The sequence below is a fragment of the Tamandua tetradactyla genome, chromosome 6 (genome assembly GCF_023851605.1).
Source record: "Tamandua tetradactyla isolate mTamTet1 chromosome 6, mTamTet1.pri, whole genome shotgun sequence".
In the NCBI taxonomy this organism is placed as follows: domain Eukaryota; kingdom Metazoa; phylum Chordata; class Mammalia; order Pilosa; family Myrmecophagidae; genus Tamandua; species Tamandua tetradactyla.
Genome location: NC_135332.1, coordinates 58,655,174 through 58,681,716, shown reverse-complemented (window position 1 = coordinate 58,681,716; position 26,543 = coordinate 58,655,174). Strand labels below are relative to the sequence as shown.

The 26,543-nt window shown below is 43.4% G+C and overlaps 1 protein-coding gene and 1 long non-coding RNA gene across 3 annotated transcripts; one reads left to right on the top strand and one right to left on the bottom strand.

Annotated features, from left to right (window-relative positions):
• Positions 1-496: 496 nt before the first annotated feature.
• TEKT1 (tektin 1) lies at positions 497-20,141 on the bottom strand. The gene is made up of 8 exons (XM_077165605.1): positions 19,963-20,141; positions 18,570-18,776; positions 12,004-12,169; positions 9,619-9,747; positions 8,951-9,094; positions 2,922-3,144; positions 1,161-1,357; positions 497-750 (listed from the first exon to the last, which is right to left on the bottom strand). The coding sequence occupies exons 2-8, from the start codon at positions 18,757-18,759 to the stop codon at positions 543-545; spliced, it is 1,257 nt and encodes a 418-aa protein (XP_077021720.1). The 5' UTR covers positions 18,760-18,776; positions 19,963-20,141; the 3' UTR covers positions 497-542.
• On the top strand, positions 20,082-26,116 carry LOC143688064 (uncharacterized). Of its 2 annotated transcripts, XR_013177811.1 has the most exons (4): positions 20,082-20,280; positions 20,831-21,036; positions 23,583-23,833; positions 25,619-26,116. It is a non-coding gene; the product is annotated as an uncharacterized LOC143688064 (long non-coding RNA). The 2 variants fall into 2 exon arrangements; XR_013177810.1 differs by lacking the exon at positions 20,831-21,036.
• The last annotated feature ends 427 nt before the right edge of the window (positions 26,117-26,543 follow it).

Here is a 26,543-nt window from a genome sequence, read left to right as displayed (position 1 = left end):
TTAGGAGCTGGAAGGCCCCTTTGGCCCAAGGCTACCCCTTTCATTTCCCATGAGAAAATGAGCCACAGAGGTGCCTGCACATATCTGGGAAGTTTTGCAGGGAACCCCTAATCCAGGGCTCTGACTTGAATAGGCTTCCATGGAAACCCCACCTGGGGAGCTGGGACAGCAGTCACCACATTGTTTGCTAGGGAGAAGGCGAATTCAGGAATGTTTGCATCCCATTTCATGACTAAGGCAGGCTTGGTCTGGACAGGGGACCCAGCATACCATGGAATTGAAATGAATCTTTTCTAAACCTCCTGAAACCTCTCCCCCAAAGCTCCAAGGTATTAGCCTGAATTAATACCTAGAATTTAACTGCTGAACAACCCCCACGCTGGCCACCGCAGCAGGGTAGAACCTTGCTCCTAAATCTCCATCCCTGGGCAGGCTTGGGATCAAGGCCAAGTGGCTGTGTGGGAGGTCACGTCGCCTTGGAAGGAGAGCTCTGCACTGTGTTCACAGCATGGTTTAATGAGAATTTGCACTATCCTTCCCTGTTAGCATACAGCTTCCGGGCAGAGGCCACCCTTCCAGCCCCCGTGCTCGTCCCCATCCCTGGGTGGAATGGATGTCCTCATCTGCATACACAGCACCTCATCGATGTAGATGGTGTTCTCTTTGACCTGGATCTCCTCCTGCAAGGCAAGCTGTCTGCGGTTCAGCCCTTTCAGCTCGACCTGAGCCCGGGCCAAAGTTTCCTTTAATCTAGGAAAAGAGGAAGAACATTAGGGAACAGTTTCTCTCTCTGCATCTCTTTGTTGGGGAGGAAAGTTCTGTGTGTGTGTGCGGTGCAGAAGCCAAATTTCCTTCCTCAGTCAGCGATTTCAAGTTAGTGGCTATGGGCCAGATTCATGGGACTGATGGCCCTTGTGCATTTCAAGATTTAAAAGCTGCCAATTTTACCTAAACATCTGGACTTCTGGCTTCTTTAGAAAAATAAAACACTGAGACCAAAATCTGGCATGGTAGCTACTGGAGATGGCCCCCTAGAAATGAAGAGGTGCCAGTGTATGTATGCCCAGCTGCCCCCACTCACTGTCTCCTGGCCTGGACCCCAGGGGCGATCACCTTCAAATGGAGCCCCAGGGAGCCCTGCCTGCTTGCTGCCAGCCTACCTTGCAACGTTGTGGGTGATCTCTTGAACCTCCTTGATCAGCCTGTACTGAGCCACGTCCCGACACAGCTCCACATTAGGCCGGTGTGTCCTGGTCTCCAGGCGTGTGTGAGCCACCTTGGCTGGCCCTTCTTGGTCAAGGATGGCTTTTTCAAGAGCGGCGATGTTTTTCTCCTGTGAAGCAATCTCTTCCATGACCTTTACAAGAAGGATTGGAGTAGATGAGACTAGGTTGTTGTCTCAGGGATGTCTTAACAGAGGACGCTCTTAGAGGTCTGTTTGCCTGTTGCGACAAACAGGTTAAGAAGAGGGGCCTCAGCTGTCTCCCAAAGCGAAGCCCTCGGATGAGTCTGAGCTCTCCTCCCTCATGGGGCCATTGCTGATAAGCAAAGTACCAACCTTAGGATCCCCAGATGGAATAGACATGACCTACTATTGTCACCTTATCTCCTACCCAAATAATGTGAATTTTTCCTCCACAACAACCTCAGCAAAGGCTTGGCCAGGACAGGATCTCACTGTCCTTTGTGTCACCAGCAGAGAACTGCCTCCTTCCTTATAAATCCCCCCCACTAGGTCTGGTTCTGTCCGCCAGAAGCCTGGAGAAAAAGTGTGAGTAGCACGATCTGCGTTTGGTTGATATTTCTGAGGGTGGCTTCTGTGTGTGGAAAAGATTACTTACAGGTTACTTGGTCTTTCAGATTAATATTTAACTGGTTAAAAATGTAGTTCTTTCTTAAGCTTTTTTTTGACTTTGTAGCTTGGAGTTTTTCAAACATACACCAAAGGAGATTGATTAAACCCTCATGTACCCATCACTGGTTTAAACAGTGATCAATATATGGCCAATCTTTTTTTATCTATACACCTTTCTCCTCACCCTTGCCCATCAGCTGAATTACTTAAAGCAAATCCCAGCTATTTTATCATTTCAGTCTTAAATTCTTGAGAATATATCTCTAAGATAAAAGGACTCTTTTTCTTTTAACATAACCACAATACCTTTATCACACGAAAAAGAAACAAAAAAGAAAGAGAGAGAGAAAGAGAATGATTTTTTAATATCACATAATATTCCTATTTTTCCCACATATTTTTTTAACAGTTGGTCATTCAAATCAGAATCCAAACAAGGTCCATGCGTTTCATTTGGTTTTCACAAGCTTTCTCTTAAGCTTCCCTAAGCTTTTCTTCAGTTAAATTTATAGATATTATACAATTTTTTAATTTAGCAAATGTTAAACACTTGACAGTGATTTTGAGTAGCAGTTGGTCTCACTTCAAACTTAGTAAAGCTCCTCTGAACACTTAAAGCAGCATTTATAAATTTAATGTGTAACATTTTCTTTTAAGTACTGAAATTGTGTTAACAAGCAAGGCCTTCTGGAGTTCTTAAATAGATCTTGTCATTCTAATAATTAAACTACTAAAATGATGAATGATAAGTTGTCTTAAATTATTTAATATTGTTTTCAAACAATAAACTCATAAGGCTAAAATACCTATTCAATTGAATATTAAAAGTCATAATTTTTTAAAAATTGGCCAAACTTTCTTAAATTTTACAAATACTTAAAATATCCAAAAATACAGATTCTTTAACACATTATTATTAATACTACGGCTTAGATCAGGAATTAGCTACACAGGCGCTCAAAGCCGACGGCCACGATGGAAAGATGTGAATGACCCATATTCACTAGTCACCTGCCCAGAACCTCCTGAAGGGGCTTTTTTTTGCCACCTTTCAAGGGGACCTCACCTTGGCCAGATGATCAGCTAACTTGTCCCTGGCCTCCTTGGTGTCCTTCAGTCCCCTGGTGAACGCCGCGTTTACCACAGCACATTGCCTGCGCGTGTCGCTGGCTGTCTGGGACAGGACTCGGTCCACCAGGGCCTTCAGTGTCAGGGAGTGGCTCCGCTGCTTGTCCGCCTTCTCCACGTTGGTATTGGAGAAGTCCAACCAGTCTTCTAGACTCACGGAGCTGAAACGGGACCCACACGTCCATTCTCAGCACTTCAGGGCTGGGAAGGGGTTGGGGGTGGAATCTGAGCCTATCTCCGCCTTCAGAAGCACTTAGGTGTCTCCCCCTCTCAAGCCAGAGTGAACAAGTGGTCTGTCAATGGCAACAGCTGTCCTTTTGGGGGGCACTTACCTACTCTGTGCAGGATGCCCTACTGACATTATCCCATTTAAACCTCATGATGGCTCGGTGAGCCAACTTTTAGAACCCACATTGTACAGAGGAGGAAGACAGAGGATCAGAAAAAAGAAGTTGGTCAAGATCACCAAGTTGAGGATGACAGAAGCAACAAAACAAATAAGAAAGGTAACATGACAATACCTTGAAGGAAAATAGGAAACCACGAGTCTACACTAATTTAAACAAATTGCCGGTTTGATGAGGATGAAGATATTTGCATAGTTTCAAATTATATCCCCACAAAATATTTATTAATTACAAATGGAAAAAGGAGTTATCAAACAGAGGAGAAACCTGGCAGGTGCCTCATTAATCAAGCAATCAAGGGGAACTCCATCACCGGCAGGACAGACCAAAGTCATGTGCTACCTGCTCAGATGCAGTGAAGAGAACGCAGCATCATTTCTTGGATGTTCCTGCCAGAGATGCATAAACTGATTCTAATCAGACCAACCATGGAAGAAGGCAGAGTGCCTCCCTAACTCATTTTATGAAACTATAACTAACACTGAAAGTTGACACTATATAAAAAAGAAAAATATGGTGCCAATTTATGTTATACAAAAAACTATAAAATAGTAGCAAATCATGACTAAACAGGGTTAATTTTAGAAATGCTAAGACAGCTCAACATTTAGAAGTCTATCAACATAATTCATTCAGTCAGCCTATTACAGGGTGGGGAGGCACCATATGGTTAAAGCAGTAGATGCTGAAAAGGTATTTTACAAAATTCAGCACATATGGATTACAGCATAGACTCATAACCCTGTTAACTTTTCTGATTTTGATCATTGTATTGTGGTCCTATCAGAGAATGTCCTTGTTCTTAAAAAAAAAAAAAAAAAAAAAAAAAAAACCACACTGAGATATTAAGAGGTAAAGGGGAACAACATAAAACTTACTGTCAAAATGATTCAAGAAAAAAAGAGTACTTATGCATATATAGAGAGCAAGTTCCGTGGAAACCTAGGGTTCCTGAAGTATAGCTAGAGATTCTACAAAAGATTGTGATTGAAAAAAAACAAAGATCTCTTTTTGAACGGTGCGATAGACAGTGACTGAACAGCCCCATCAGGGATTGCATTAGAGGTCCGCCAGCCCTGCCTGGCAACGCAGAACCTTTGTCTTTGTGACATGGGAGAGGGAAGGCTACTGATAACCGGTGAGAGCTGGGCCTCCTTCGGAACATCCTCCCCCAACCTCCCCTTACATAGCGCCACCTGGCGTATGGGAATGAACAAGCTCCACCAATTGAACAGAAAATTGAGGGAAATTTTCATTCAAATGAAGGGATGTTTACCTGCTGCAGCAAGCTGGCCCCCCTCCACATTTGTTATTGTCATGTTGCAAAATGGGGATTGTGTAGAGGTGGACTGTATTATGACATTTTCATACTTTTGCAATTTTTTTCATTATGCGTTATGTCTTTCGGTTTTATAATTTATTAGCATTTGTGTTTTACAAACATGCCTGATGGTCAACTGTGGCAATTTTTGAAGATAAGGTGTGAGATGAAGGATAGGATTCTAGGACTAGGCCTGGACAATTCTGATAAGGTTAGTGATGAAGAATTACAATCATCTGAGTGATCTCACTGCACTAGTGACACAACGAACACCACCACCACCACTACCAAAAAAAAAAAAAAAAGTCTATCTTTACAATGAAAGATACTCATCAGTGGGTTTTAATGGGAGGGTAATCCAAGTAATCCTATTGCATCTTGCATCATTTGTGGCAAAAAAAAAAACCTTAAAAGATGCAGCATTGATTCCAGCAATATTAAAAGACATTTCACTATTCACAGCCATTTGACAAGTAAATGTGCTAATTATTTTTAAGTGGCTATTGGAATCTCAGAGCAGAGTAATGTTGCTATATTCACTTGTATTCTGTGAAAAGTCTTAGGAAGCAAGTTATTTAATAGAAGAACTTATTGCCCAAAACAATACAAGTCATGTAGCTGGTGAGAACCTAATAATGCTGGCATGTAAAATCACAGCGAGTAAAATGCTAGGACAAAATGCAGTGTGAGAGATTGACTTCTGGGATGACAGTATGAGGGGCTCTGCTGACCCACACCCCAGTGAAACTGATGAAAGTTAAAAAAAAAAAAAAAATTAAAGCCTCTGGAAATGGTCCTAAGGACCAAATGACAGAATATCTGTTCAAGAAAATCTATGGAAAGTTGGTAACAAAGGCAAGAGTTATGATATTTGAACCAAGATCACTCCCCCTCTCTCCACTCCCAGATCAAAGAGGTGGAGACCCAACTGCAGCTGGGAGGAGGTCAGAACAAATATCAAACACGGGCTTCAGAAACCATCCCTGCAAAAGAACCACATTTGATTAGGTTACTCTGTAGGGGAATTTACGCTTCAGGGTGTTGTTGGAAACAGTAGAACAATCAGCCACCAATTATTGGAGTTTAACAGCTGGATGTGGTCAGGGAAAAAGAGAAGAGTCTACCAAGACCACTGTCATCCCAGGGTGAGTGGGCACACCCAAAGTGAGGCCTCCCCAAATGGAGCATCAGTGGTTTACCGCTGTATCAGTGTGGAGAAGCAGAGATCACCAAATTCATCCAGCCAGTCACTAAAAAACAAGCAAGAAAATAACAATATTGAGGCCTGGAGGTGGGGGGACACCAAGAATTGCTACAATATATTGTCTAAAATGTCCAGTTTCCAAAAAAAAAATTTTATGAGATATACAAAACACAAGAAAGTATGACCTATACTCAAGAAAAAAGAATAAAAAGCAGGTGGCATGAACTGCTTGTGAGAGTGACCAGATGTCAGATTTAATTTTTAAAAGACTTACAAAAAAATTATATTTTCACTGAAATTAAAGGAACACATGATTGAATAAAGGAAGCTATGATTATGATGTTACATCAAATAAAGAATACTAATAAGGAAACAGAAATTATATATACATATTTTAAAAAAAACCAAAAATCCTGGAGTTGAAATAAAGAACTCACTAGAAAGGCTCAACAGTAGATATGGATTGGCAAAGAAAGAATTAGTGAATTTGATGATTGATCAATAGAGATATTCAAGCTGAAGTAAAGAGAATAAAGAAGAATGAACAGAGCCTTGGGGAAATGCGGGCACAATCAAGCACACTGACATACATGTCATGGTAATACCAGAAGGACAGGAGTAAGAGAAAGGAGAGAAAAAAAATCAAAGAAATAATGGCAGAAAACTGCCCAAATTTATTGAGAAACAATAACCTACAGATCCAGAAAGCTCAACTAAATCCAAGTAGGATAAACACAAAATATTCACAAAGACACATCACAGTAAAAATGATGAAAGTTAAATAAAAGGAGAAAATTTCAAAAGTAGCAAGAGAAAAACAACTCTTCAGTTACAAAGGAAATCCCAATAACCTTGTCTTTCACACCCTGCTGGTGGGGGTATAAATGGGTACAACCAGTTTGGAAAATTACTGAGCCTAAACAAATGCATACCCTATGTCTAGTTAGGTTCAGGTGTCAACTTGGCCAGGTGATGGTACCTTGTTGTTCTGTCGTTGTGCACTTAAATCATCAGCATGTGAAATTCATCTTTGGCTGATTATATCCGCACTCAGCTAAGGGGAGTGCCTTCAGTAATAAGTGACGTTTAATTTAATTAGCTGGAGGCTTAAGAGAGGTCAGAAGAGAACTCAGCAGCTCAGACCCAGATGTTTGGAGATGCAAAAAGGACACACCCCAGGGAAAGCCATTTGAACCCAGAAGCCAGGAGAAAGGGCTGGCAGACATTGCTGTGTGCCCTCCCCTTGTGACAGCGAAACCCAGCTGAAAGTTATCTGCCTTTCCTCCAAGGAACTATAAATTTGTAACTAAATAAATTCCCTTTATAAAAGCCAGCCCATCTCTGGTGTATTATTGCATTCTCACAGCCTTAGCAAACAAAAACACCCTATGACCCAGCAACTTCACTCCTAGGTATACACCTAGTAGATATGCATGCACATTAAGTACCAAAAGATATATACAACAATGATTATAACATTATTTGTAGTAGGCAAAAATGGAGCCAATCCAAGCACACACCAGCAGTACAATGGACAAACACTTTGTGCTATAATCATACAATGGAATGTAATACAGCAGTGAAAATGAACAAGCAACTGCTTTGTGAATCTCAAAATAATGCTGACTGGAAGAAACAAGACAAACACAAAAAATAGATATCATATGATGCTTTTGTACTTAAAGTACAAAAAAACAGGCAAAACAAACCTATTAGAAACCAGGAAAGTGGTTACCTTTGATGGGGAAAGCGGGGGTAGTGAGTGGAAGGAGGCAGGATGGGCATTTCTGTGGTAGCAGTCACATTTACTTCTTGACCTCGCAGTTACATGGAGGTTGTTCACTTTGTATCGTGGTAGGCTCTAGGATAGCCCGCTCCTTCCTGCCTCCTGAGAACCACACCCTGTGGAAACCCCGTCTTTTGATGTAGGGTGATCTTATTGATCGCTGTTTAATGAATAGAATGTGACAGGAGTGACTGGCCATCACATCTGAGGTTAGGTTATAAAAAGACCCTGCTTCTGCCTTCAGCGCGATCTCTCTCACTCTGGGAGAAGCTGGTTATCATTTTATATCAGCTCTGTGGAGAATCCCATGTGACAAGAGACCGAAGCCTGCCACGGCCACATGAGTGAGTGTGGAAGTGGATTTCCCCACGTCTGAGCTTTCAGATATGACTTCAACCCCAGCAAACAGCTTGTCTAGAACCCCATGGGAACTATGAGGCAGAGGCACCAAGCTGAGCCATCAGATTCCTGACCCCCAGAAACTGAGATAAAAAGTGTTTATTGGGCGGGCCACGGTGGCTCAGCAGGCAAGCATTCTTGCCTGCCATGCTAGAGGACCTGGGTTCGATTCCCGGTGCCTTCCCATGTTAAAAAAAAAAAAAGTGTTTATTGTTTTAAACTGCTAAAATTGGGGGTATGTTTTTATGTAGCAATAGATAACCAATATGATGATAATACACTAAATTTATGTCTATTATTTGTACACTTTTTAAAATGTATATTTTACATCAAAAAGGTTAAAATCAGAATGAGTTAGGTCTGTGATGTAATGTTCATTGAAAAAAACAATTTGGTAGTTCAAAAACTGTACATAATATGATCCCATTTTTTAGAAGAAACAAAATTTATACTTGCCTGAGTGTGTGTGTGTATATGTATGTTTGTATGAACATACAGATAACATTGGTTATTGCAGGGGGTATAAAAATGAAGAGGTGCAGATGGAGGAAATTAACTTGCCTTTTATATATTTTTGGTTATTCTACTTGTCGAAAGGATGAACAGATAAAAGATTAAATTTAAAATATTTAAAGCTTTTACCTTTTTACTTTCTTAAAGTGGGGCATAACCGAGAGGACCAAGAAACCCGTTTCCTGTCTCTGAGGGGTCACCAACCTACCTCTGTCTCTTGGGCCTGCTTCTTCCCAGCTCCCAGCCTGCTGTAAAATGGGTGCATTAGGCTCTGCCTGTCTGAGAAGTGCCAGGATGTTATAGAGAAAGCCATGCCCGCCGTCAGGGACCCACTCACTTTGGTTCAACCCTCACGACATTCTCAGAATATCTGATGTTTGGCGAGTTGTTGTTGAGTGAGAAGCAGATATCATCAATGGTCAGGGCCACAAACTTGTCCTTCAGGTCCTTTTCAAGGTTATACTTTGCAGAGCGGTTCAGCCTGAGGGGGAGAAGGTAAGCTGTGTGTCTCCCTCTGAAATGCCCAGGCGGCACCTACAGATTCTTGGGAGACTTTGGAAAATGAAACTAAAGCTAGAGCTAGTGTAGGATGTGGCACTTCCTTCCCCACCTTCCCATCACCGCCACACACATACACATCCACCCTTAGTTGTTGGTTGGTCATAAATTAATGTAATCAAACCTGGACTCTGAGATTCTCCCTACAACTGTGACTTTCCAATGTCACCACAGTGTCATCTATACTATATCTGAGAGCAGCCCAGAAGGGAAATACCTCCAATGTCCTGCAGATTATCACCAGGGGTAGAATATTGACCCCATCACACCCACCACCAGAGAGTGACTGACAAATATGACAGTTCTCATGCCACATGCCCCTGGGCCATCTGGGGGCTCTGACAGTGTCTGTGAGAGGCCAGGAGCCCATCCCTTCTGTACCCTGGAGCCCTGCCTTTTCTGGAAATCCCTAACAGAGATCTGGAGGGCAGGCCCCCATGGCCATACCTGATCTGCTCAGACACCTCCTCCAAGGTGCGGGTCAGCAGGGCTGACACCCCATGGATGGTCTCGACCTCCTTCACCAGCTCCTGCTCTGTTTCGTCATGTACCAGGTCCATCCCGACCCGCTTCTCCCTGGCCGAGAGAGGCAGCAGCGCTCCGACACGGGCAAGAGCACAACTCCACAGTTCCAACATCTGGACATTTAAAAGTATCTGGACAACTGATCTGAGTTTAACCCAACCTGTCTGGGTTATGTGGTGAGGGCTGAACAGCAGTGAGTGCCCATGTGAACTCAAAATATCCAAAACGTGGTGAAGGAAAATCAATTGAACAGCTCCTAGGTCTGAAAAATGCAAAATGGGCTAACTTTTCTTGCTCAAACTTGGACTTCAGTCCTGAAACCTGTTCCTTCTTACCTGTTTTTGGAAACATGGTCCTTTTACTTAGACTCTTAAAGACATGATTCCTTCCTTGATCCTGGTCCTGCTTTTTTACAGCAACTTGAATCCAGAGAGATGTTTTACAATAATAATAATAATAACTACTACTTGTTAAGTTTATAACTTTTACTTTACATAAGATTTACATTTTTAATTTTGTAATAATTACAATAATAAATTCTGCGTGGTGGCAGGCATTTTGCTCGGCATTTTATATACATATTCCCACTTAATGCTTTCAGTTATTCTGTGGTAGTACAGATGAGGACGATGTAAGTTACCCAGTGCCATAGAACTGGGCATTACACATGCTTTTAACCATGATGCCATACTGCTCCCCAAACTCTCCTGCTGCCTGATACTTTGATCTTTTCTAGTATGCACGGTCGAGTCAGAGAGGAAGATTCCACTGTTCACTAGCTGTGTAGATGCATTATATAATTTATCTGTGCCTTGGTTTCCTCTTCTGTAAAATGAGGATAATTAGCAGTTGTTAGGGTTGTGGCAAGGAACAAAGGAGTTGTGAAAGCATGCAGCAGAGTGTCTGGCCAACAGTATACATGCAATGCGTCGGGCAACCTCTACTAATATACTAACTCCTTATGGATGTTAGACAACTGGATGTTGGCCCCCTTGATGGCCTTCCCCTTCCCTTTGTTTCACCAACTCTGTAAATCTGGCTAGGGAGACTGCTCCCCAGTACCTGCAGGGTCCAGGCTGGGCTCCCTGAGAGGATAGAGCTTTCCAGGGAGAGGAAATCGAGTGGACAGAGGCATGGTGCAAGCAGCTCAGCACTCCCAAGGTGAACACTTTGGGGATGAGCTATGGGCCTGGTTAGGTGATCAGGGGCACAATCATGATAGAACTTATTTGCTAAGCTAAGAAGTTTGAACTTTGTCTTGAAGCTATTGGGGCACTGAGGTGTAATTAAAGGATTTTGAGTATGAGGTGAATGGGTAAAATCTGCATTTGGAAAAGTTCTCTTAGCCATTGTGGAGGATGGCCTGGATTGAAGGAGGCTCTACTGGCAAAAGGAAGAACTGGTAAGGTGCGCCAACGAGTGCTGTGACAAGGGTCTGGTCTGGATATTAGTCTTCCCCCAGAGTAGAGAGGATCGTCCTACTGATCAAACATATAGGAGGAAAATAATAAGAGGTATGTTTGTGCAGGGCTCCCTGGTTTACAAAGTGCTTCTGCATGGCTTGTTGTATTGGAACCTACTTATCGTCCCCCAGTAGCTGGAGTATCTGTTCTCACATTCCTTGGTAACAGAACCCCTGACTTTTTAACTAGCACTCAGCTGCCCAAAATAAAGACTATCATTTCCCAGCTGTTAGTATGGCAATGTAACTAAGTTCTGGTCTATGGAACGCAAGTAGAAATGGTGAATGCCAAAGCTGTCTTCTTCCTACTGTCTGGAATGCGCATCTAATGAATGGAGCTCTAGTTGCCTTTCACTCTCCAGTAATCCAGAGAGTGAAAGCTACATCCAGTGGAGCAACAAGATAGAAGCCTGGAGTCCTGAAACTGTGGTGCCCCACACCAGCCCTAAACTGGGTAGCTCCAGGCTGCTTAAATGTGAGAAAGAAGCTTCTGTCTTATTTAATGTTGTTTGGTTTTTTTTTTTCTCATACTCATAGCTAAACCTAGTCCTAACATATAGTCTACATCTGTGATTGTGTTTGATTTTACATATAATTTGATAAACAATTATCTTCATTGAGAGAAAGGAGATGAAGATACAAAGCAGTTAAGTTAGTTAAGAGCAGAGTTTAGATATGGACCAAGTTTAACACTCCTTCACTGCCCGGAAGCACAGGCAGGCTGGGATAATATCAGACTCTAAAAGAACACATGCCCATACCAACCCATCACCTAACACAGATTTTGCTACCCAGCTCTTTATTCTTCATAAGAGATGATTCATTCAAGGAACTTTTCCTCCTACCTGTATGTCAGGCACATCTGAGAGATGTGCAAAGGCTCTTTTAAACTCTCCAGGGCTTTTTCCAGTCTAGTCCTAAAAGTCAGCAGATCCTCAGTTTCACACACAAGCTGCTCAAGCTTGTCATCTAACTCCTTCTTCCAGAACCTGATTTCCTCAAGTCTCTGTTCTGAAGCACACAGAGAAGATATGCCAGGATTAATTTACTCCCAGAGAAGCCAACTTTCAAATTAGAAACTCGAGGACAATTGTAAAACTACCTGAGATATGTTCTTTTCTTCTTAGAGCTATGCTACTTGGGGCTTCTTTTCCACTTTGTAAGTGCTTATTAGCAACAAAGAAGGAAGAAAAGAAAGGAGGAATGGAGGAAGGGGGTAGGGAGGTAGGGACAGAGACAGGGAGGGGGCTAGAAAGGAAGGGAAGGAGAAAGGAAAGGGGGGAAGTGGGGAGAGAGGGAGGATGGGAAAGCCACTTCTTCTTTCAACATCAAATTTATGAAGAGACCATTTTACACTCAGGAATTAGAATTACTGATTCTAATTCCTCAATGCCCACTTTTAAAAATAATTTTATCTAAGATATAAATGTATGCTTTTTGAAAAGTCAAAATATTAAAATTCTCTGACCTATCCCTAGTAATTACTTTCAGAGAGGAACCACTTTAAACACATTTAGTACTTCTGTTTGTTAACACTGTTATTTATTCACTGGGATTGTTTCCACCTTTTGACTATTGTGAATAATGTTGCTATAAACATTGGTGTACAAGTATCTTTGAGACCCTGTTTTCACTTTCTTTGGGTACTGTACTAGTCAGGGTTGTCAGGGGAACAGAACCAACAGGAGAAATCTGTAAATATGAGATTTATAAAAATGTCTTGTGGGGTGCAAGGGTAGTTCAGTGGTAGAATTCTTGCATGCCATGCAGGAGACCCAGGTTCGATTCCCAACCCATGCACTTCCCAAAAACAAAACAAACAAGCAAACAAACAAACAAAAATCCAACAAATGGTGCTGCAATAATAGGATATTCACATGGGAAAAGAATGAAATGTGACCCCCGCCATATAGTATACAAAAAAAAAAAAGTGTCTTGTGCAACCATGGGGATGCAAGACCCCAAAATCTGTAGGGCAGGCCATGAGCTGGAAGCTCCAATGAAGGTCCTCAACTCCCCAGGAGAGGCTGGCTAGCTAGAGTAAAAAAGAGAGATTCTCTCTTATGAATGCTCCACAAAAACCTTCAGGTAATTAGATTAAATAATACTCATTGCAGATGACACTCCCTTTAGGCGACTGCCTGTTATCAGCCATAGATGCAATGAACATGTTAATGACTTGAGCCCATGAGATGTCCTCACAGCAGCAGATGAGCCAGTGCTTGCCTGACTAGACAACTGGGCATCATCACCTGGCCAAGGTGACACATGAACCTGACCATCACAGTCCACCCCTTGTCAACCTGACCATCACAGTCCACCCCTTGTCAACCTGGCAGCTATGCACATCACCTTAAACCATGCTTAATCTCTGAACAGAAAATGATAATAGGCACATTTTTTTTCCACCTAACAATACTCAACTGTCCCGCGTAGAACCAGAATGCATAAAATTTCCCCAGAACAGCGTGCAAGTCCTTGGGTAATATTCACTCAAACTTGATATCCTGTAACTTAAATACTATAACATGAAGAATATAACATATGATAAAGGGGATAAGACAGAGGAGAACAAAGATGTTTGCTTCTGTACAAATGCAAACATGTACAAAGCAAAGAAGAAACATTCATACTATTACAATCCTCTTTCTGTAACTGGTCACATGATCATAGTTCATATTTATCACTAGCTTCTTTCATTATCCATTCCATGTTCCCTTTACTTTCAGCAAGTACCTCAGCTGGCCATGGTTCTTTGCCAGGTGGGGTGGCCCAAACCTTCATTTCTGAAGTTTCTGGGCCATTGGTAAAGCTGTCTGGATTGGGTAGTTACAGTTTTCCACTGATTATAATCACAGGGCATGGTAGTACTAAGAGCCACCGAGGGGATCTCCTACATTCCAAGAAAACCCTTCTTTACCTCCATTATGTAGTGGCAGTCCTATTTTCCCAATAGTCAGAATCAATGACCCCAGCCAGTAAAGTAATCCCTTTCTTGCCTGTTGATTCAGGGGCAAGAGAAGCCCAACATGGCTAGGTGGTAGTCTTAGCTTCTAGTTCAATGGCATCATTGTTGTGTCTCCTTGTAGAAGCACTCCTCTTTCTGGAACTAAAACCTGTAGACCAGCAGAGCTCAAGACTGCAGGAATAGGAAGCAAAAATTTTCCTAGTGGAACACTAGGGGTTATAATGAGTGGTGCTACTCCAATTTCCACCCCTTGATTCCTGGACCCATGATTCCTGGCTATGGGAGAAACAACACCATACAATGGACACTGATTCAGAGCATACACAGATCCTAGAGCACACTACTCCAGCCCTGCAAGGTATTGCTATCTAGTTGGTGCCATAATTGAGTCTTCAAAAGGCCATTCCACCATTCTATCAATCCAGATGCTTCAGGATGATTGGGAACATGGTAAGACCAGAGAATTCCATGAGCATGTGCCCATTCCTGGACTTCATTTGCTGTGAGGTAGATTCCTTGATCAGAAGGAATGCTGTGTAACTAATAAAGCTTGGTATTAGAGAAGTGAGGTACTGTGGTTTGCAAATACCAAATATGTTGGAATGGCATTTTACATTGATAAGGGGAAGATTCTGGAAGAATTGTGAGGAGGTGTATAGGAAAGGCCTGGATTTCTTTAAAGAGACTGTTGGTAGAAACATGGACTCTAAAAATACCTCTGACAAGGCCTTAGATACAAATGATGCACATGTTATTGCAAAATGGAATGAAGGTGATCCTTGTTTTAAAGTGGCAGAAGGATAGGCCATGGTGGCTCAGCAGGCAAGAACGCTCGCCTCCCATGCCAGAGGACCTGGGTTCGATTCCCGGTGCCTGCCCATGTATTAAAGAAAAAAAAAAAAAAAAAAAGAATGACTGCTACTAAAGTGGCTGAAAATTTGGCAAAATTGAGTACTGGTTTTGAGTGGAAGGCAAAATTTAAAAGCCACAAGCTGGGATACTTAGCTGAAGAGATTTCCAAATTAAATGTGGAAAGTGTGGCCTGGTTTCTCCTTGCAGCTTAGCTTAGTGAAATGCTACAGGAAAGAGATAAGCTGAGAACTGAACTTTTGGGTTCAAAGAAACCAGTAATAGATGGTCTAGAAAATTCTGGGCTTCCAGAAGGGGAAACTCCAGAGAATAGTGCCCCACATGAGGATTTAACCAAACATGGAACCAGTCAGCCATTACAGGACAAGCCAGGATTGGAGATGGAGTTATCCAGAAAGGATTTGTGGAAAGACCTATGGCTATGATCCCCGCATACTGCAAAGAAAACTGACAGAAGTGTTACAGGATCTGTATAAATGGAACCAATGCCAGTCTGGACTAAAAGGAACAGATTGAAGGAAAAATTACTTCAAAGACAGAACCATGGAAGCTAATGGCTAAAGCCGAGAAACTTCGGGCCAAGAGAGCAGACTCACCTATACACTTGGAAAGGGTGAATTTGGCCCAAAGGCAGAGGGCAAACCTTCTGCCCTGATGTTCAGCAAGAGTTTTGATATTCCAGGTCTCAGAGAGGGTAGAACTGAGGAAAAGGCAGACTCCCCAAAATTTCTCAAGGTCGCAACCTTCACCTGAGCATTTGGAGAGAACAGAGCCATGCTGTAGGAACTTGGAAAGGGTGGGACTGCTGCTTTTTAAAGTGACTTTCAGACTTTGAAATCTAATGATGGAGTTTGCCCTGCTAGTTTTAGGAACTGTTTGGGTCCTGTGACTCCATTCTTTCCAACTTCTCCCTATAAAAATGGGAATATTTGTCCTATGACTGTCCCTCTTTTGTATATTGGCAGCAGGTAACTTGTTCTGAATTTTACAGGTCCAGCGCCCGAGGAGAATTTTGCCTGAAGACAGACCATGCCTGTAACTGACTTTGATGAGATTGTTTATTGTTTTTTACTTGGTATTGCATTTGTATTGTTACTGAAATGGTTTAAGGCTTTTGATGATATTGTGATGGAATGAATGTATTTTGTATATGGAAAGAACATGTCTTTTTCAGGTCCACAGGATGGAATGTGCTGGTTTGAAACTGTTATGTACCCCAGAAAAGCCATGTTCTCTAAATCTGATTGAATATTGTAGGGTGAGGTCTTTCTGATTGTTTCCATGGAGATGTGACCCATCCAATTGTGGATGGGACCTTTTGATTAGGTGGTTTCCATGGAGATGTGTCTATACCCATTCAAGATGGGCCTTAATCCACTTACTGGAGTCTTTTAGGAGAGAACCATTTTGGAAAAGTGGAGAGCTAACTCAGACAAAGACATTTGGAGATGCAGAAAGAAAACACCTCCAGAGAAGCCATTTGAAATGAGAAGCCAGGAGAGAAAGATGTCACATGTCCTTCCCAGCTGACAGAGAAACCTTGAACATCATCAGGCCTATCTTGAGTCAAGGTATATTTCTCTGGATGCCTTAGTTGGGACATTTTTATGGTCTTAGAACTGTAAACTTGTAACTTAATGAATTCCCTCTATAAAAGCCAATCCATTTCTGGTATATTGAGTTTCTGGGAGCATTAACAAACTAAAACAAAGTTATACCCAAGAGTCGAATTGCTGAGTCATATGGAAATTTTATATTTAACTTTTTGAGGAACCACCATACTGCTTTCCAAAGTGGCTGCAGCATTTCTATTGAAATGAACTGGAGTTCCAATTTTTCTGCATCCTCTCCTACATTTTCTTAAAAAAAAACAGCCATCTTTATAAGTGTGAAGTTTTTTATCTTTCCCATTTAAATATGCACTCCATACATGATGTTTTAATATATATATAATATGTGAGGTAGGGGTCAGGATATAATTTTCTTCCATATGAATATCCAATTGGCCAGTTTATTGAAAAGGCCATCCTTTTCCCACTGCACAGCAGTATTGCTTTTGTCATAAGTTGAACATATATATGTGGGTTTGTTTCTGGACTCTATATATATTCCATTGGCCAAGCTGTCTATCCTTGCCTATATCTCTCTTTTATAATAGGTCTTGGAATCTATAGTGAAAGTCTTCCAGTTCTGTTCTTCTTCAAGATAACATTGTTTATACTTGACCCTTTGCACTTTTTTTTTTTTCGCATGGGCAAGCTCTGGGAATTGAACCCAGGTCTCCACCATGGCAGGCAAGAATTCTGCCACTGAGCCACCGTTGACCGCCTGACCCTTTGCACTTTTTATGTGAATTTTAGAAGCAGTGTTTCAGTTTCACCAAAAAAAAACCCTCCTGGGATTTTCACTGGCATTGCTTGAATCTATTGATTAATTTGGGGGAGAATTAAGATCTTTAAAACAGTTAAGTCTGATCACTTTTTCAACTTTTTTTTAACAGTTGCTATATGGAGTAATGCTGACTTTCATAGTGTCAGGGCTCTGAGTCTCAGGTGTCACACAAATACCCGAAGTTCCAGGGAATGACCAAGTTATAGACAAATAATCCAGCCTCTCAGAATTTAGAAATAAGTTACAACTCTGGAATAGATGTGACTGCTGTAAGAGTTTACGATCTAAGAATCTTTACAATAGGCCTTAAGCTGATAACCTATACTTTCTATTTCAAGTCTCTGAGCTTGTTTATAAGTCCATATGAGTGAGGCATAACATTTGTCTTTTTGTTTCTGACATTTCATTCAACATTTGTCCTCAATTTTCATTCACCTAGTTGCACACCTCACAACTTCATTCCTTCTTCCAGCTGTTCCATAGTCTGTTATGTGTATACACCACAGTTCCCCCTTCCATTCCTCAGTCGATGTTCCCTTACAAAGGGCACCATCTTTTAAATTCAGTTTTTAAGTAAGGAATTGTCGAGAAAACTACTTTTCCTGTAAGACCCACCTCAAATGGTCCACTCTAAGAAAACTTTCCCACTTCCCCAGGGCCTATCCAACGCTTAGTTTTTTAAAAAATATTTTTATTATAAACAGTGAACAAACATTTTTGACACACAAACATTCTTGTCATGGTTATAATCAATGGTTTACAATATCATCACATAGTCAGCTCCTACTTTTGCATCAGTACTTACTCTAGCACCTCTCTGGTTATATTCTGACTATTAATATTTGCATCTTTCTCCTCCACCAGCCAGGAGGCCCTAAAAAGCAGAGACTACAATAATTCTTGTGATACTCCCAGCACTGAGTCCATGGATGCTCATAAATGCTCAATAAATGTGTATCACATCAATAAATGAATGGTGGGTAGATGAAAACCAGACTGGGTAGCCTAGCCTTTCATGGCAGTGAACCTAAATACAGAACTTGGAGAATAATGGGGTTTTTTCCTAATATTTCAGGAACAACACATCATCACTCCTGAACATCAAATGTAAATGACAGTACAGCTAAACCTCCACAGTCTCATCCAAATATGCTAAAAAATGCACCTAGCACATTGTCTTACCTAGTTTCTTGTTTACATCACTTTGGGATTTTCTTGTGGTCTTTCCAATTTCATCCACAAGCCTCTGGCTTTCAACCACCAGGCGTTCAGATCGGGATCTTTGGGACTCTGCATTGTGGTACTGGTTCTTGTTAGCGATGTGCCACTCTGAAGGCAGGAACTTAGGGGGAAGTTGTAGTAGTTTGGCCATTTGAGGTTTCCAAAGTCCTGATCAAAGGCAGACATTTTTAGATCAACTCCAAGCAATGTGACCTTTTTTATGGTAACTTTTATTAATGTGTAACATACAGAAAAGTGTATAAATCATCATTTGCACACAAAATGAACACATCTCTATAATCAGCGCCTAAATCAAGAAACAAAGCATGGCCAGACATCCCCCTGTCTGGTCACTCCTTATCACCACCACCCCCACAAAGGTAACCTGTACCCTGACTTCTAACACTGTGACTTAGTTTTGATGTTTCAGAACTTAATATCAAGGGAATAATACAGCAGGTACTCTTTTTTTCTGACTTTTTTTGCTCATCATTAAATTTAAAGGATTCATCTGTTGAGTTCGTCTGTTGTCCCTACAGCTGTAGTTTAGTTTGTTCACTCTCATTGCTGTTAAGTATTCCATTGTATGACCAGACCACAATTATTTGTCATTTCTACTGTTTCTGAACATTTGGGTCATTTCTAGATTGGGGCTAAAATGGAATGCCATGACTATTCTCATGCATGCCTCTTGAGAACACATGTATGCACTTTTGTGACTAAGTGGAAGTGCTGGGTCATGGGGTAGGTGTTCAGTTTTAGAAGATTCTGCCAGATAGATGAACCCAGACATGCTTTCTAAAAAGTGAACAGACATCACATCTGTAAACTGGCAACTATGTATGGAGCCCATACAGCAGACTAAACAAATCTACAATCTTCCTGGTCCAAGGGAGAAGAGAAAACAGGGAAGGGAAGGGAATGCATGAGAACAGCAGCAGACAGTGGCCAGGAGCATCTTAAAGGCTGAAGTTTTCCCACCTCTGTTCAATGAGTGAGACAGTTTTCCTCGGTCAGCGCTGAACTCAGCCCCCATTCCTACCCTGTCCTGAGGGGGCTCTGGACCTCCGGAATACCTCAGACGTGCCAAGTGGGGCCCGGAGGCATATCTTGTCAAGGCTGAGTGCCCCGGCTCACTTCAGACAACGTGGCGTCTCCCCGATCCTTCCTAATCCATGCCTGCTGTGGCCCATGTTTGCGTGCGGGGGCCCAAAATTTAACCCAAGACTCTTAGAAGGAGTCTTTTCACAGAACCTAAATTAGGGCTTATCCCGACGGAGCCTCGGACTCGAAGCTTTGACCAGGGCCGAGGGCGAGGTTAAGGGTTGGTGGAGGCAGGGCAGGGGCTCCTTACCTCAGCGCCACAAAGAACTCGTCCTCAGGATCGCGATGGAAGCCGCCGGAGCGCACGGCTCTCCCAGAACAGAAACGTAAACAGCGCCGTCTCCATGGCAACCGATGGCGCGTCAACAGGGCAAAGGCGACCCGCGTCGCCGCAAAGCAGCCTCACGGGAAGGCTCTGCGCAGCCGCTTACTCGGCGTCCCGGGCGCAGCCAAAACGCTGCCGTGGCCCGAGAATCTACGGCCGGGTGCGCGGGCGTCTCCACCTACACGGACGTGCGGGACAACCAGCGGGAGACCGCGGCTAGAACCCGGGCTGGAGTTAGTAGACGTGCGTCGAACCTCGGCTTCTCCGCGGTGGGGGGGGGGGGGGGGGGCTCGGGCTCCCCAGAAATGTCGTGGGGTTGGGCCGGGGGGCGCCTGCAGGACCACCCAGCAGCAGCTCCCGCGCGGCCGGTGGAGGAGGCGCGAGAGATGCCGGGTGCGTCGCGGCCTGGAAGGGGTGGGAAGGGAGGAGCTGCAAAGGGAGGAGCTGCAGAAATAGGGGAGGGCGCCGGGACCCCGGGACGCCGGCCCTTGCGCGAGAGGAATGTAGGGTACGCGGCGAACCACCGTTTTCCAGCCTGGGGCGCTGGCCTGGTCAGAGCTGGCCCTAAGTGTCTCCATCTATAAAATGAGCGGACTGGGGCTCCCCCAACTAGTGAATAGTGCTCGCAGTATGTCCTTGTGATTGGTGTATTGGTGAAGCACCTGTGTGTAGAAAATAAAGGAATTACAAGGGGCGGGGCGGGGGAGAAGCGGCCTGGAAAAGCAGGCCTGGGCGCTCAGCTGCCCGGCTGGAGCACAGAGCGTGGGTAGTCAAGCCTCCCGCCTTCTTAAAGCTCGCCTTTACACGGGTGGATCGAAGGCAACCCATCTGAGAGCAACCAATCAAGGAGTCTTGTGCCCTCTGAAGCCCGCCCCCCGCGGACTGCGAGCCCTTGGGAGCGCCCTGGAAAATCACCTTGGCGCGGCAATGTTGAACGTCCAGGGCGCCCGTGAGGTCGCCAAGGCCCAGAGCTTGGAAACATGATAGAACTGGCAAAAGGTACTTGAAATTAGCCGTATGAATTTTGACCATAAATCCCCATTTTACTTGACACCAGTATGCAAGTGTCATCATCCCCTCCTCCACACGGGCTGGAGAGGGATAGGAAAACCGTGAGCCCGCTAATCTGCTAACTGACGTTTATTTTGAGATTTTTGTTGGTTGTAATAAAACTGTCTCCCAAACTTCAGTCATTCTAGTACAAACTTCTTGTTTTTTTTGACATACCTGTGAACCATCTGTAAAAATATTTTGATGTTTTTCTCCAAACCCATTCATTTTTACATGTAAAATTTATTTTAAAAGGAAACTTTATATCACTACCATAAGTGGAAAACTAATGTCATTTTTCATGATAGAATTTAACTGTAAATATAAATTAAATAAGATAAAACAATATTATAAAATTTAACTTTGATTGAAAGCCACAAAATACCATCACCACCACACCACACCACACACATGCAGAACTCAAAATGAAAATAATGCGGGCTGCACGGGTGGTTCAGTAGTAGAATGCTTGCCTTCCAAGTAGGAGACCCGAGTCGGATTCCCCATTTGGATATTTCCAAATAGCTGCACACACACAGAGCAGATTCTGAAGATGACTTCAGATGGCTTTTTGAAACAAAAGGTTACTGGACAAAAGTAAACAATTTGGGGGAGTAACCTTTCTCACCATGATAACTAGTGAGTGAGTTGAGATTCCTAGTGCTGATAAGCACCAAACTAAAAGACAAATGGTCTTTAACAACATGGAGCCAAATATTTATAATAAATAGTTTCATTCTTCTTACTGAGGAACCCTTGCTATTAGATGTGAATTTTTAAAACAAATTAGGTTTATTTGTTTATTTATTATAATCCTCAAAATTAACCAGTTATATATAATTTTCACATGGTTTTACAGCTGAAAAAAGAGGCTCAGATACTTGACATGATTGTCCAGCTAGTGAGTAGCAGAGCCAAGGCTCAAATCCAGATTCATCTGATTCTAGAACCTATTTCTAAATGCCCATACCCTGCTGTTTTAGTAAGACTTGAACTGGAATCATGGATCTTCCCAGAACACCTAGCCTTAGCTTTGGGTGGGACTCCCTTAAATACCTAGGTCTTTACAGTGGCTCCTTCCTTCTGGCCCCACCATGCCCCAGAAATTGGTGGCAGGTCTGTTGACTAACTTTGGAGCCTCTGCAAAAGTTGTGTACATGTGAGTGAGCACACAGATGACTGCTACTCTTCTAAGTACCTGTGCCAATACCACGGCTATGCCTAAAAGGCTTTGTGTGCTTCTGCATTCTTTTCTGGAGCTCTACCACCACCATGTGAACAAGCCTATGCTGGTCTTCTGGATGATGAGAAAAGTGGCCAAAACACCCCCTTTGCCCTAGCTAACAGGTAGCCAACCAACAAACATATGAGTGAGGCCATTGTGCACCAGCAGTCCCCAATACACACATGAGGGAGCCCAGCCCAGCTTATCAGAACCATGCAACAAATCTACAGACCTATCAGCTAAATAAATGCTTGTTATTTTAAGCTACTGAGTTTGGAGGTAGTTGGTTGTACAACTATCGTTAATTATCAATATAGTCGAATATTCAGAACCACCCTCTGTGCCATTAGTGCTGCACACACCATCCTTTGATAAATAGCAGAATACGGTATTATAAGCAGGATAATTAAACATCCCAGTTTCTCTGGGAGAACCTTTCTTTATACCTGTTGGCTCAGCAAAATCCTTAACAGCACCCCATTTTATTCTCAAAAGTGTCTCTAATTGGATGATATAGGTTAACCTAAGTTTAAACGATGAAGCATTCATTTGTGGAGAAGAGTCTTACACAGCAGTGTGCTGGTAAACTGTCTAGGGGAAGAGAGAAAGAGGGAGAGAGAGAGAAAAGAGAAAGAAAGAAAAAGAAAGGAGGGAGAGAGGGAAGGAAAGAAGGAAAGAAAGAAAGAGAAAAAGAAAAAGAAAGAGCCCTGATTTAAGCATGTATCCATTTCCATGGCAGAGATTGAGGATTGAATCATGTCACCAAAAAAAGGCATGTTTAGGTCCCGAGGGTGTGAACCCATTTGTAAATAGGACCTTTGAAGATGTTATTAGTTAAGGTGTGCCCACACTGTATGGGGATGGCCTTTAATCCAATGTGACTAGGCAGGTGAGGCCCGTGGGGTGGGGTCAGAGGAGGAGCAGACACCAGGGAGGTGACAAGGGAAAAGCTCTGCCATGTGGCAGCAGCCCATAGCATGAGGAGGAAAGACTGATGGGCCAGAGGACCCCCAGGGTTCCTTGGGGTCTGCCTGGGCCAGGGCCATTGCCAGGTCAGCCTCAAGAAGACAAGACTGTGGTCCTACAGGCCCCTTACTCTGGATACCTGGTACTAGGATGAGCCCCCTTGAGTGTGGAGAGAAGGCCTCAGATTGCTCTCGCCACAAGTCACTGAGGGCATAGGAGCTCCAAGTCTAAATTCCAGCCCCTGACCCTCCTGGAAGTTCATGGTACCGCTGCTGACTATGTGTCCCTTTGTCCCTGACCCCAGGTGAAACTTGCATACTGTGGATTGTTAAGGTAGGCATGCTGGGGGCGCTGGTGGAGCACCTACCTGCCTTCCAGGACAGGGACCTCTCCTCCATCATCATCTTCCTGTGTTCCTGCTGACCTGTCAACACCACCTAACAGGTCCTGAACCTGTAGGCTCCTTCCATGGCAGAGTGATAACTCTGCCACCCACCCAAGCTGTGTGTCTCTTTACCTCCTGGAGCCTCAGTTTGCTCCTTTGGACAGTGGAAGGTAAGAGGAAACAACCTCATAGGGTCATTAGGAGGACTCAGTGGGATAAGCCATGGAAAGTGCTTTCCCAGTGCCTGGTTCTGCAGAAAGGGCTGTGGGAGAGGCTGTGGTTCATATGTGTTCTTTTCCTCTCCCCCATGAAGATGCTCCCTGCATCTGCCTTCTCTGACCCCATGGCCGTTGGAAAACCTGATTTCCCATTTGGAAAGGAGATTTGAGATCTATCTAGGGGGTCCTTGTCCTTGGAGTAGCCAGAGCAGGGGTCCCTGGGGCCTGGCAGAGGGGCCCCAGACCTACTCAGATATCCAGGAAGGTGCTGGTTAGGTGCCTGCCTTCTAGAACAGGGACTTCTCTTCCATTCTGTTTTCCTGTACTCCTACTGAGCCATCACCACCACCCAACAAGACCTTGACCTGTAGGCCTGGTGGAGGGGCTCCAGGCCCTGAATATTCAGTCGTCAAATAAATATTAAGTGCCTACTATTTTTAGGCACTTTTCTAGGCACTTAGCATAATTCAGTGAACAAAGCAGGCAAAAATCCCTGCCCTCCATGAGATTTTGTTGGTTTGTCCAGAGTGATGCCCCAATAAATCCCAGAGTGATTTGAACAGTGAATAAAAAAATATTTGCAAAGTCCCCTTCGACGAATGGTGAGAAAGGGGCAAAATTCAACTCCTCCAAGTTGAATTCTTGATCTTCTCACAAGCAGTGGGGACAACCAAAGCAATAGGCTGAACCCCCTATTGGAGGGCTGGTTCATATGAAACAAACCCACAAAGGATAGGTCAAGCCTACTTAAAATTAGGTCTAAGAGTCACCCCCAAGAGAACCTCTTTTGTTGCTCAGATGTGGCCTCTCTCTCCAGCCAACACAACAAGCAAACTCACTGCCCTCCCTGTGTCTACGTGGGGCATGAATCCCAGGGGTGTGGACCTTCCTGGCAATATGGGACAGAAATTCTAGAATGAGCTGAGACTCGGCATCAAGGGATTGAGAAAACCTTCTCGACCAAAAGGGGAAGAGTGAAAAAAGAGAAAGTAAAGTGTCAATGGCTGAGAGATTCCAGAGTCTAGAGGTTATCCTGGAGGTTATTCTTACGCATTAAATAGATATCACCTTGTTAATCAAAATGTAATGGAGAGGCTGGAGGGAACTGCCTGAAAACGTGGAGCTGTGTTCCAGTAGCTATGTTTCTTGATGATGATTGTATAATGACATAGCTTTCACAATGTGACTGTGTGATTGTGAAAACCTTGTGTCTGATGCTCCTTTTATTTACCTTATCAACAGATGAGTAAAACATATGGAATAAAAATAAATAATAGGGGGAACAAATGTTAAAATAAATTTAGATTGAAAAAAAATCCCTGCCCTCCTGGGCTTCCATTCTAGCTAGGGAGTCAGACAGTAAAACTAGCCATAAGCAGGTGGTGTACCCCATGCGTTATATGGGGTGCCCTCACAGTCTCTAGATATGGATACAACCTCTCTTGTACTGGGGATGGTGGACCCCAAGATCAAATTTTAAAAGTGAGCAAACTTTGGGTCAAGAAGGAAAGGCCTCTGTCCCCACAGACCAGTGAGGAGCGTGTGGAGGTCTCTGGCTAGGGAGGGCTTGGGCAGAAGCCCAAGTCCCACTCATGATTCATGCTAGAAGAAGGTGGCCTCCAGGAACTCATTGCTTCTGTCTCATTCAGGGGAAGAGATGTCAGCTGAGGGGAACTGAAGCTGGAGCAGGGGGGCTCCAGTTCATCCTCTCATGGCTTGTTCTTTTTCCTTCTTCAGGAGTGCCAAATCCTCGAGAACTTCTCACCACTCCATGCCATCATCTCTGCTCTGCAGAAAACTTAATTCACTATCTGCAGAAGACATGGGAGGAAGATTCCATATGGGCAGCTCTCTCCATAGGAGAACCAATGATTGTCCCCTCCTTGAGCCTGGGACCTGCTGATGATGAACAGCAAATCCTGGGGCAGGGACTGGCCTGGGGCTGGGGCTACAGGTCTCCACGTGACCTTAGACCTTAGATACAGAGTTGTGCCAAATTAGAGATTTTCAAGGGTGTACATCATAGCAACACCACCCTTTGACCAACTGAAATCAAAACTAGTAAAAACAGAGCTGTTTGGTTGAAATGGGAATGCAAGCACCAATTGCACCAACATAAGAGCTCACCTCCCCAGTCTCGTGGAGCCCCTTAGGGCTCAGAGGAACCCAGTTTCAAAACGCATCCAAGCAATATGGATCCTTTGAGTTCTGAAATAAAATGCATCTGTGCTTATATACCTCGCCACGATTCCCAACTTTCTCTTTCCTTCTTTCTCCTCCCACATGGATAGCTCCCATATCCATCAATGCTCTCTGACAGCAAATATTCAATGAGCAGGGACCTGCTAGTCAGGGTGAAGTGTAGGCTGGGTCCAGGGTAGGGTGAGGTTTTGTTATTTTTCTTTGAAAAATCCCAGTCTGGTCTTGTCTGGACTAAGGAAGAAGAACTGGTTTGGTCCCTGGGCAGATTGGGGGGCCATCTGAGGAACTGGAGGCTCATGATGATTGGAGGCAGTGGCTGGGCTGCTCCAGATGGGGCTGATGAGCTGGCAGAATTAAGCAGAGGGAAGTTTTTAACTTTAAATTTTAAAAGAAAGAAAGATCTCAATAACTAACTTTACACATTGAGGAACTAGAAAAAATCTCAGTAACCTAACTTTAC